Source organism: Triturus cristatus, chromosome 9, assembly GCF_964204655.1.
Source record: "Triturus cristatus chromosome 9, aTriCri1.1, whole genome shotgun sequence".
Classification (NCBI taxonomy): Eukaryota; Metazoa; Chordata; class Amphibia; order Caudata; family Salamandridae; genus Triturus; species Triturus cristatus.
In genome coordinates, this window is record NC_140592.1 from 801,265,966 (window position 1) to 801,278,329 (window position 12,364).

A 12,364-nucleotide genomic window follows, 5' to 3' on the forward strand; every position below is an offset into this window, starting at 1 on the left:
TCGCTTGTGGCGAATAGGTCTGTCTCTGGATGACCCCATTGCTGGAAGTACGGTTGGAGTACTGATAGGTGTAACTCCCACTCGTGCATCTGGTGGCTGTGTCTGCTGAGCAGATCCGCCATCTGGTTGTCCTTGCCGGGGAGGTGTTCCGCCATGAGGAACATGTTCCTCTGAATGGCCCACTTCCACATGCTCTGAGCCAGATGAGACAACTGTGGAGAGTGTGTTCCTCCCTGCTTCTGTATGTAGTACATGGCAGTCATGTTGTCCGTCCGGATCAACACGACTTTGTTGCACAAGTGTACTTTGAATGCTTTCATAGCCAGGAAGATTGCCATCAGTTCCAGAAGGTTGATGTGCATCTTCTTTTGTTGTGTTGTCCATAGTCCCTGCACTGTGTAGTTGAGTACATGAGCTCCCCATCCCTGGAGAGACGCGTCCGCTGTCAGTATTATTTGTGGAACAGGCTCTTGGAACGGTCGGCCCTTGCAAAGGTTTTGTGGATTCCACCAATGCAGAGAGTTGTATGCCCGACCGCTCACCAACACTAGGTCTTTCAACTGTCCTTGAGCCTGATTCCACTGACGTGCTAAGCACTCCTGAAGTGGGCGCATATGTAATCTCGCGTGTGGGACTATGAAAATGCAGGAGGCCATCATGCCTACCAACTGCATGAAAACTCGCGCGGGAACGGAGTGTTGTGGTTTGAACTTGGAAATCAGCATTTGCATGCGGTTGATTCTCACTAAATTTGGCTGAGCTGTGGCCGCCAGAGTGTCTATAGTCGCACCTAGGTACTGTTGTACGTGTGCGGGTTGGAGATGGGATTTTGGGTAATTTAGTGAGAACCCCAGACTGTGAAGGAGGTGAATGGTGCGGGACATGTGGCTGGCACATTGCTGGGATGACTTTGCTTGAACAAGCCAGTCGTCCAGGTAAGGGTAGACGTGTATGTGCTGCCTCCGTAGATGTGCAGCCACAATAGCTAGGCACTTTGTGAAAACTCTGGGTGCTGTTGTCACGCCGAAGGGAAGGACTTTGAATTGGTAGTGCTGCCCCTGAACAGTGAACCCGAGGTATTTTTTGTGTGAGGGGTGAATGGGTATGTGGAAATACGCATCTTTGAGGTCCAGTGCGGCCAGGAAGTCTCCCTGCTTGAGCAGCGGGAGGACTTGCTGTAAAGTGAGCATGTGAAAATGCTCGGAGAGAATGTAGCGGTTCAGGGGTCTCAGGTCTAGTATAGGTCTGAGTGACCCGCCCTTTTTCGGTATTAAAAAGTACAGGGAGTACACCCCCGTACCTTGCTCGTGGACGGGTACGACCTCTATTGCGCCTTTTAGTAGCATACTTAGCACTTCCTGCTGTAAGAGCGTTAAGTGCTCTGAGGACATAGGACGGTGTTTTGGAGGTATTGTGGGTGGAGTCGAGGTTAATTCTAGGCAGTAACCGTGTTTGACAATATCTTTGACCCACCTGTCCGTGGTGATGGAGTTCCACGTGGACAGGAACCTTTGTAGCCTTCCCCCGACAGGTGTTATGTGGTCGGGAGGAAGGGAGAGGGCGTCACTGTTTGTTCTTGGGGGAGGACCTGGTGTTGCCGTATCCGCGTCCTCTGCCCTTTGTGCTTGAGCCACGATAACCACCCCGGGTGTTTTTATCGTAGGAACTTTGTGTGTTATCCTTGTTGTAGGTTTGCTGTGACCCCTGTCCTCTACCTGCTCCTCTATTTCCGGGGCGTCGAAAGGAGCCGCTCCGAAAGGACTGCGTTTGGAGAGCCCCCATGGACTTTGCAGTGTCTGTGTCCTTTTTTATTTTCTCTAGGGTGGTGTCAACCTCTGGCCCGAATAAGTAGTCGGAGTTGACAGGCTGGTTGAGGATGTTATTTTGTACCTCAGGTTTGAATCCGGAGATTCGTAACCAGGCGTATCGTCGCAACATGACGCTAGTGTTTATGGCTCTGGCAGCTGTATACGCGGCATCCAGTGCACACTTAATGGATGCGTTTGTGAGGAGCTGTCCCTCCCTGATGAGGATCTCTGCTCCCTCTTTGAATTGGTCAGGGAGATGTTGGAGTAATTGTTCTAATGTGTCGTAGTGTGCTCGATCGTAGCGAGCGAGGAGCGCCTGAGTATTGGCAATGCGCCATATGTTAGCTGCCTGGGCCGCAACCCGTTTGCCGGAGGTCTCTAGCACCTTGGACTCTTTGTACGGGGGAGGAGCATCACCTGTTGTTTGCGAGTGTGCCCGTTTGCGAGCATTCGCAACTACTATGGAATCCAGAGGTAACTGGCCTCTAATGTAGGTAGGGTCCCCAGGTGCCGACCTGTATTTCTTGTCGATCCTGGGGTTTATTACTCTTGCCCTGGTGGGTTCCTTGAAGATGTCCTTTGCTGGTTTGAGGCCACCCTTCAACATGGGTAGAGTTTTTATATTCCTTTCTGAGGATGCAAAAGTATCCATGAGAAAGTCGTCCTCGACGGTGTCAGAGTGGAGTTGCACACCATGATTGGCCGCAGCACGTTCAAGGAGGGCGTTTAATGCGGCAGTGTCCTCTGTGGGAGACGTTTTTGCTCCATAGAGTTGCGGGTCCTGTGTATCCATAGGTGCACCCGAGTCTACAGGGTCATCCCAAGCTTGGTCAGGGTCCTGCTGGCCTTCAGGGTCCATCTCTCCGGGGTAGGGGACGTGGTCACCTATGTAGTCCTCCAAAACGTCTGTTTCGGAGTGTGTGGGAGAGAAGGACTGTGGATCTTGGTAAGAGGAATGGAGAGGTTCGTAAAGAACTGGTTCCGAAGCCACTGGCAGCTTTTTCTTAAGCGGGATCCGGTAGGAGTCTAAAGCTGGCTCGGAAGTTATTCTCCTCTTGTGGAGCATCATCCTGCCGGTGTCGGCGTCGATGATGTGTGATGGTGAAGTCTCTGCAGGAGAGCGTTCGGCAGGCGTGGGGTGTGGGTGACCCGTGTTCTGATTTGGAACAGTTTTGGGGCCGTGGATGGCGGCAGGCCAAAAGTTTTGTTGGCTGGTGCCGAAGAGGCTGTTGGAGCTTTAATCGGCTCGGGGCCTGACGTGTCCTGGAAGACTGCCTTGTGTTTGACGCGTTGCGCAGCAACTGGCCGCACCTGGAGCGCCATCGATTCTTTTGCGCCGACCGGTTCTGTAGAGGCGGGCGTGGACTTCTTCGGCGCCAGTGGGTCATCGAGTCGAGGAGCGGTAGTGGCCGTCGACGATGAGTGTGCCTTTGGTGGTGCTGCCGAAGCGGTGTGAGACGCAGCAGGCAGTTTGACCTTTGGGGTCGGAGCCGATTGTTTCGGTGCCGGGAGCCGAGTAGGTTTGGTGGCACCGAAGGTCTTTTTCCGTGTGTCGGCGCCGACGTCGGCTGCTGCAAGCTCGGCACCGAAGTCTCGTTTGGTGCGGTCGGTGCAGACGGGTTTTGCTGGCGTGGAAGGTGTGGTGGGCCTCGATCCGACCAGCGTCACTTTTGGTTTCGGTTTCTGGTGAACCAATACAGCTTTCGGTTTCGAAGAAGGGAAACCAGCCGTTTTGGGTAGTAATGGCTGCGGCTGAATGTCCGAGGCCGGGCCAGAGGGCGGGGCCGAAGAACTGCGGGATAGGTCTTGGGTAAGGCCCGAAGGCGATCGCTCGACCGGAGCTATAGACTGGCGCACTGGGATATCCTCAGTCTGTACGGGTAGGCCTTGCTCGTCACCGGAGCTACTCTCTTCGGCCCCTAAGGCCTCATCGTAGTCTCCTACCTCGGTGTCGGCTTCATCTCTGTGAAAGAGTCGTTCTTCGACGTCCTCCGATCCGGAGTCGTGTTCGGAAGCGGGGCTGGAGGGTAGGTTCTCCACGTCTTCGACATCTTCGTCCTCGGCGCTGAAGATGTTGGTCGGGGCCGGTGCCGCTTGCTGCGCTTCGAGTCTCGCTGCTCGTCGATTCCGGAGAGTCTTCTTGGATCGGAATCGGGCACAGGCCATACATGTAGACTCGTCGTGATCCGGTGAAAGGCACTTGTTGCACACCGGGTGGACGTCGACATGGGGATATTTCGCATTGCATACAGGACACCGCTTGAATGGTGTCCTCGATTCCATCGTCGATGTCGGGTCGATGGTCGGGGAAGATGCGAAAAAGTTGGTTCTGGAAGTTAGTAAACTAACAAAGATACTATCGATACCGATCGGGAACAGTACAGACGCGAACTAAAGGCCTTTTGGCCTGGAAAAAGTTTTTCCTAACTTGAGTCAAGATAAGCACATCCGAACCCAATGGCGGAAAAAAACAATCTGAGGATGGAGAGGATGCCCATGCGCACTGTAGTCCAGGGGAGGAGTCACCTATCCCAGGATACTTCGAAGACTCTTCCAGGACAACAACGTGCAAACATCCGGACCCAACACTAGGCGGCGATCTATGCACGGATATGAATTCAGCAGCCCACATGCCTCGAACTTGATAATACGAAGACACTGAAATTATTCTTCTGTGGTCACTGCTTTATTTGGGAACTCATGCTTTCGATAGAAGTCTGATGCCGGGAGACCATTTTCATAAAGAGACTATTAAACCATTTAAGCAGATTAAGCTAGACTTCGGTTTGGGTTAAGACAATGGGTTCCTCAACTTTCATCTGCGCCACTTCGTTAGGGTTGGGGTACTGTAGGAGGTCACCCCTTTTGAAAAACATTTAATATATTGCAGCCTCGATAAACAATTGACATCCAAACTATATCAGCTCTTACAGTCAGTGAAATCCCGAACTTGATGAGGGTTCCAGAACATTGAGAAAAGACTTCATACTTCTCATTCTCAGACATGGATGAGGCTGGCATTCTGCGTCAGCTGGGTAGAGGGCTCATGAGTGTGAGTGGGTTGGGAATAAATCATTAAATTCTCTTCAGATTACCTTATACTCCGACCAGACTAAATGCATTCAAAAGGCAGTTTGATTGCTGCTTCAGGAAATGAAGGAAGAGAGGCACCCTATTGCACTGCGAGAATAGATACCATAATTTAAAAAACAAATAAAGGTCCCAGCCCAAGCAAAGAGCACCTCACTAGGCTTGATAGCAGAGGTAAAATCAGGAGTTTTAAACTGATGCTGCTGCTGCTGCTCCTGCAGACGGCCAACAGGCGCTGCTGGGGAGGTAGGGAAAAGGAGAGCTTCCAGTGGTACTGGCCAGGTACTACAGTCTCTGGCACTTGTTTGGGTTGGACAAGAAGGCACAGAAATTAAAGGAACAGTGCAGCACTTTACAAACAGTTTGGCTGCACTATTCAACTTTTTCCCAATTGACTCACTTACCTAAGGACAGAGTAGCCTTGGCATGAGCTGTTCGAATACTTGGGGCCGCTGACCCTGCACAAGTGGAACTAACAACATTGCGGCAAATCTTGAGTGGGAGGCTGGCGATGGTTATTTTATAAATTGTAACTTACAATAAAAATGTCTTGATCCATAAATTAGTCTAGTTGAATGCTTCAGTATATTTTCCACTAATGGCTTTGTCACTGGATGACTTCTTGCATAAAGTTTTTGTAGAAACACCATGTGAAAATGGCAATTGCAGCAAATCCAAATTGCAGCTGCAATGAACATGTATCAGTTGTCTGAGTGTAAAGTAAAACAAATTTCTATGAATACACCTCTGTGAAACATTGCTTTCACATGTTGATCCCGCCAGGTTCCTGGTGGTTCTAAGGGGAGATCCTAGTTTTTTCTGAATCTGGACCATAACCTGGCATTACTGTATATAGTGTTTTTTTAAACAATATAAATCAGTCTAACCTACCCTTAAAGGTCACTATCCAGATGACCCATCTCTAAACATTAATGAATATACCCAAATGTCCACAGACCATTTTGACATTAACCAAAAAGTAACCCAGAACTGTAAAGGATGACGAAATTCCAAAACTGTTATGGGAACATACACATGGTAGAAATGCGGTATACAAAATCAAACCCCATAAGTCCACAATTTCTTGTGCATCAAAAAAACTCCACAACTCTTATCCGTTACCTTCACAATCCAGTTCTTCCGTATCATAATACATGCAGGTGGGGACAACAGACTGCTGTCGTACCAATGCAGTAAAAAGGATTATGGATGGGCCTCTGATTCAACAGTGTTTGGCAGCAGGCCCAGCAGCTTCCAATCTCTTTTCTTCCAGGCAGGATAAAGAGGCCTATCATTGAGGTCTACCTGTTTCTGTTTATAATGGCAAACCTGCCTATGGACCCATAGCTGTTTTGGATGGACAACAGAGTCTTACTGAACAGCTAATTCAAATGAGCTGCTGCTCCACCTCTCCCCTCCCACAACCAACATTTCAAAATGAAATGCTAGTTTGAGGACTAGGCAGGGCGATTAAATAATAATTGGCATAAGAGGCCTCCTGGCACCAGACCTCTTAACGTGAAAACAAATTGTACTTTTAATAACCTAATCACAGCTCAGGAAGAAATGATTAGTTGAAGAAATTACAGCCATGTTACAACTCTCTTGGAATGTTGGCGAACACTCCTAGCATTTCAACTGCTTTTTAAGTCCACCATACAAGACTACACTGAGCTGAACATCAACCAAAGACTGCTTCATAAAACGGTACACATGAAATTGCCAAGACCAAAGCCCTTCACAAATTACCGACCAAAAATAAATGCAGATGTTACTGTGCCCAATGATTGACTTTACACAAATTCTACTTTAAAGGCTGCCCTCAAAAAAGTCATATGCTTGTTTCGTTTTTTTAGAAAAATGCAGTGATCTCTTTATTTTGGGTGGTGGAGTTGGTTCTACTTAAAAGATGTGTGCATATCCTATTTTACACAAAGGAGTGTAATGTAGTTATGAGGAAGTAACATAATGTGTTTATTAATTCTATTTGTCTGTTGTTTGCACTTTGAAATGCTCATCGAATTTTGTACTGTAACCAAGTTCTGTTTTGATGTTTCATATCGAAGATCACAAAATGCCCTCATTTGAAAGTTAAGCCTTGCAACTTAACAGAATTGTATTTCCTCTAGTTCACCTACTTCTCCCACCAACCATCTGCATGAACTTACATAAGAACCCACTATTAATGATTAGTTAGACGTGGGCCCCTTGATCACTGTGCCACTGGATTCAAGCTAGCCTGGCTGATGAGGGGTGATATCCTGAAACTGGTCCTAGAATGCTAGTTTCCGGTCCAGGAAGGACCTGGTCTCAGTTTGCTCATATCCAGTCCAGGGAGGACCTGGCATGGTAGTTCGGGTTGGCTATTCCCATGGGGAGCTGGGTCAAGACTGATTTGCACACAAATAAGCCAATCCAAGTTAGCCATGACCTATATAATATGAGCTGCTAGAATGATGAGACAGTACATGATTACAAAATCTATTCTCAGTTTCAAATTCAACAGAATATGCCTACCCCAAACTCGGGAACAATACCCTGGAATGGAAACACATTTACTTCTATAGAACTTACTCATGGGATTTAAAAACGTATGCTCCAGTGCAACTGCAAAATCAAAAACTCTGCTAAACAGCTTTATAAACTGCTTTTGTCTAGAAGATAAAAGGTTAGACCAGTGACCTGAAGTATCAGATGTGACCAAGGTAAGAAATGGTGACCTTGTTTTCTTAGCATATATTTGTGAGACTTAGCAAATTTAGACTATTGTTATTACTAAAGTGTTAGATAAGCTACTGATGAGATCAAGGTTATCCACTAAAGTAAAAAAAAGAAACACTAGTTTTTGAGACCATTTGCTGAACATGCCGTTAATACAGCATTGACAGAAAATAGCATGGCAGGGGGTGGATGATGGCCTAACTGAGCTACATCTTGACCCTGATCCACTTGGGTATTATCCAAGTTGTTTATGCACAGACTGAAGAGGCAAGGTGCGAGATAACAGCCCTGGAGCACAACTCTTTCTAGAATGATGGGGCTCAGTGGACTCATCATCAACAACATATCTGACTTTAGTAAAGAGCCCTTCATGAAGTGGACACCCAATGTTAATAAGGTCAGGGTCAGTTCCCATTGATGCAAGAATGACCCACAATGTTTACCGATTTATGCGATCAAAAGCTGACCTAAGGTCCATTAAGGGTGGGTCAGTGATGCCCTATTTAGAAATAGTTTGGTTATTGCGCAAGAGACGATGATTTCGACATTCTTCATTAGTCACTAAAACCAGCTCTGGAACTTTAATGCATATCTGTATGACATTGCTGTCAGAGCCAAAGTTAGAAGTCGTTCAAGGGTGACTTTAACTACCAATTTTGCTATTGAGTGTATGAGTGAAATGGGATGATAACATCAGTCACCTTTGTATCCTCCACAATAACTGAATGGGACCAGGGTCCTGGAAGGCCGGAACAAATTGCTGTGTTCAAAACTTTGGTAAGCAGAGGGGCCCACAGATCTGTGTTACAATCATAAACATCCATGGAAACCTCCTCAGAGCCCTATGTCTTACCAGAAAGACTATTATTAATAGCATCCAAACTTGTTGGTAAGAGAATTCCAAGATAGAAGGCTGAAACGGTTCCTCTTTATTAAAAAAATGTGACCTCTATAGATGAATGGTAATTTGTATTAAATGAGAGCCACACAAATGAGCTTGCCAACACATTTCGATTGAGGACTTTAAATGGCTGCTGAAAAATTGTAAATTTGCTACTTTCCAAGAGATATTATTAAATCAAAGTTATCCAAAGGAAAGGAGAAGCAGAGGGTCCATACTCCACCTCCTTCAATAACTACCTAGCATTGCCCTCCCCCCCCCCCCCTTGAATATTATTGGCACTGTATATCAGGCCCTTAAAATTATTTGGGGGTGAAGTCATAAAATGGATTGCTAGATGGTGTGTTTTTATGCAGCTATTTAGGTTTTAAGGTTACAAGAAGCATTCCTATTGGATTTCTTTAAAATGATCAATTTGCGCCATTTTGTCCCAATGAAATTCATTGTAGTGAATGCCTGGCTTTGAGAGTCAGAAAAAGGATAAAATATAAAGGGCAATAATACATTTTAGTCACAATATAAATAATTTATTAGTGATAACATACCAATATTAGAAACTGTGACTAGTTCTACAATGATAATTACCCTAAGAAAAAAGTGGATTCCCAGCTGGGATTTTATAAACCATGTTGGAGAGAGAGAAAAAGTTCTCTCATGATTTTCTCATTGAAGTTATTAAAGATGCTCCGGAAGGTAAAATAAGAACACTTTTCTATACATTCACAAATCTCTCTCAGCCATGTGAACGTCTGAAATGCTGAGCAAAATATACATTCAACAGCAGCAGCAATTTGTCTTTTGATTCCCTAGTGTTCTATTACAGTTTCAACAGAGTACTAATGAACAAAAGAAGTGCTAACATTCTACACTCATTACAAATGTGAGACACACCTTAACACTATGGTGCTAAAATCAGAGCTTTAAAACCAAAAGCATTTGCTGTGGTGGAGACTGCAGTAAATCAACAATAAGGGATTTCCTTTTCTCATGGAAATTATAGTTTGCGCTCTACAAAACAAAAATGAGGATACTTTTTCCAAAGATTAACAAATATCTTCCTCATGAATGCCAGGACAAACGTCTGGCATGCGAAGTGAAACTTACTTTAACTCCAACTCGAGCAGCAGTATGTCAAGTTAACTCTCTAATGATCTACTGTTGCTTCACCAGAGTTCAAATGAACAACTAGAGTGCTGACGTACTGTATTGAAAACAACAGTGCTGCACCTCCGAATGACATTTTGTAGGAAGAGGAGCTTCTAAATATAATGCCTTTTTCCACGGAAAAGTATTAAGTAAGTGGGCTTTGAGGTGTTAATTCAGACACGGAACTAGCTGGTAAATAATGTGAGGAGAAGTAGGAGCTTTCAATCATTGGTACATTTTTAGAAGGGTTAAAAAGAGTTAAGGTGAGATACTCCTACATAAGCCCAGTATTACTTTCAATACATGTCTACTCAGGATACCTAGCTTCTCTGTTACTCAATACCTCCCTAAATTTAAAACAGTAATTTTTTGGTAAGCAGAGATATTTGTAGTCTTTCATTTAAATGTATGCAAGTAGATTTTTGTTTTTTAGAGGTGTCCTTTACGGGCAGATCTCATATTTTAGATTAATAGAATCATATTACAATGGTAGCAGGCTGCCTCCAAAGGTATTGCTGTTTGGATATTTTTTATTTTTATTTTCCCACATCCTCTTGTCAGTTTTGGCACCTCTCTGCATGAAAAGGCTCTGGTGTTAAAATTATTTTTATTAGGAGATAAAAATAAGAACATTTCTTTCCATTTACCTTACAAACTGCTAAAGTCAAAGAAGTGATTACAAATATTTTTAAATAATTTACATTGTAAATCAGAAAAAAAACAACGAGGGTACTATTTTTAAACACTGAAAACTTTCATAGACTATGAGAATTTCACTCATTGGGAACACTTCAAATAGAACATATCGACACATGGAAATGAATGTTTGTGGCTATTCATTTACTTCAGGAAGTTGTAGCAGCTGCGATAAGAAGCATGTTCATATACATATTAGGCATTCTGTACAGAAGGGTGAAGGATTCTAAAGCGGTCGTCTACAGCAGCAGGTCTCCCAGTGTAGATCTATTCTCTTTAATAGGTGAAGATTCTAGCTCTTTATTAGAACTATGATATTCATCACAGCCAGCTTTTATTGGACGGTGGTGATTGTAGGTTGCTGCGGTCTCAACTATGAATCTCCCGGATAAATGTAGTCCGGTAACAACCAAATCAAAATATAGCAGTTTTGGTAGTGTACAGCTGTCTGATTTACAATATCCCTTAAATTATAGAACACTTGCATATTTTCCCAGAATTCTTCTTTAATAGCTGCCTTTCTGATCTCCATTTATTTCCCTTTATAAATGGCTCTCCAACTGAAGACCTCAAATTATAACCGGGGATCCCTTTTTAAGTGCATAAATAAGATTCTGATGTGCCTTAATACAGAAAGAATGAAAAACCTTTAGAGAAGTGGAGTGACTAATAAATATACTAGTGCTTTTAATAGACATATTTTGTTACAAAAATCTAAAATGTCACCAGCATAAGTAGCACTGTCAAGACAGGCAAAAACTTCACTAGAACATTCAATCGCCGAATCTTTATAGATAGAATGAAGGTCTATGAATTGCCACTGTAGTCTACTACCATTGCCCTTGACAGTCTCTGCTTGAGCAAAACCTGCATGAGTCAGTTGGAAGTGTATTTTTATTCCAAATAAAACAATGGATCAGGATCACTAAAACCATTGACAAGAACAGACTTGGCTAAAAATTAGATTAGACAAGTAACTAGAGACAGAAACAGTGAGTAACACTAAATCATCCTCTTCCAGGATGGTAGGCTGTTTTGAAGGTTTCTTAGTTGTAAAATAGTACCTCGTGCAGTTCAATGCAGGCACTGGAATGGAGGTAAAAGGGTACACTCAAACAGCCAACAGATTTAGTGAAAGACGCCCACCCCAATGGGCTAACCAAAAGTGTGACTGACAAACCTGAAGCCAATACATTAAAAAGACATGTAGGAGAAAGCCCATGGTTGAAAATTGTTTTACAAAAACGTCCACTCTGTGTATAATTAAGCAGCAGGCACGTTTGACAACTAAACTGCCAAAACCAATACCCAAAAATCACAATGAGAGGATTGTGATCAAGAAGAAACTTGGTGTGACTGCGGATAGCAAAGAACCTCATTAAAAACCTAGGTTTAAGACATTTCAGACTGTGAAGGTTAAATGATTGTCGAAAAAAGAGACTCTTGCCTCAGCAGAAAGAAAACTCACCATTCTTACTACTTCGGGATACGTCTGCTCGGTCAAACAGCCTCTGCTTATCGTGATGTAGTCCACCAATTCATTGAGTGTAGAGCGTTTGTATTCTTTCATTTTAAGATCGGAAAGTGTATCCATAAAGTCAAACAACACACAGCACTGCTGAAGTTTCTTCAGGAATAGTTCTGATTGCTCTGAATTTGGTGCGTCTATGAAAGAAAAAAATACACGATAGTGAGGATGAGTACACTTGTAAAAGGAAAATTTGCCATTCAAATTGTAGCACGGATAAGAAACAAAGATCATCACTTTTCTGTGATGTGCATTCTATGTATGAAAGGAGGTGCTTGAGAAACATCACATAGTCAGTTATCCTTTCACTGATGTTCACTGCACGACAACGACGATTGAGCTAAAAAGGTGGACAAGTATATAGCTGCCAGGTGTCCAAGGTCCATGCGCGATTAGATTGGTCAGTCCCAGTTTTTCTTAGAATTCTGAAACATGTAGTCCTGGTTTTATACTTGGTTAAATAAGACTACAGGA

The 12,364-nt window shown here is 44.0% G+C and overlaps 1 protein-coding gene across 4 annotated transcripts in view; it reads right to left on the reverse strand.

The window, feature by feature from the left end:
* PPP2R5E (protein phosphatase 2 regulatory subunit B'epsilon) overlaps positions 1–12,364 on the reverse strand; it is a 521,840-nt gene that overhangs the window by 357,576 nt on the left and 151,900 nt on the right. For all 4 annotated transcript variants that reach the window (XM_085626198.1, XM_085626201.1, XM_085626199.1 and 1 more), the window contains exon 3: positions 11,831–12,027. In XM_085626198.1, the coding sequence (XP_085482324.1) occupies positions 11,831–12,027 (197 nt within the window). The remainder of the gene's footprint in view (positions 1–11,830; positions 12,028–12,364) is intronic.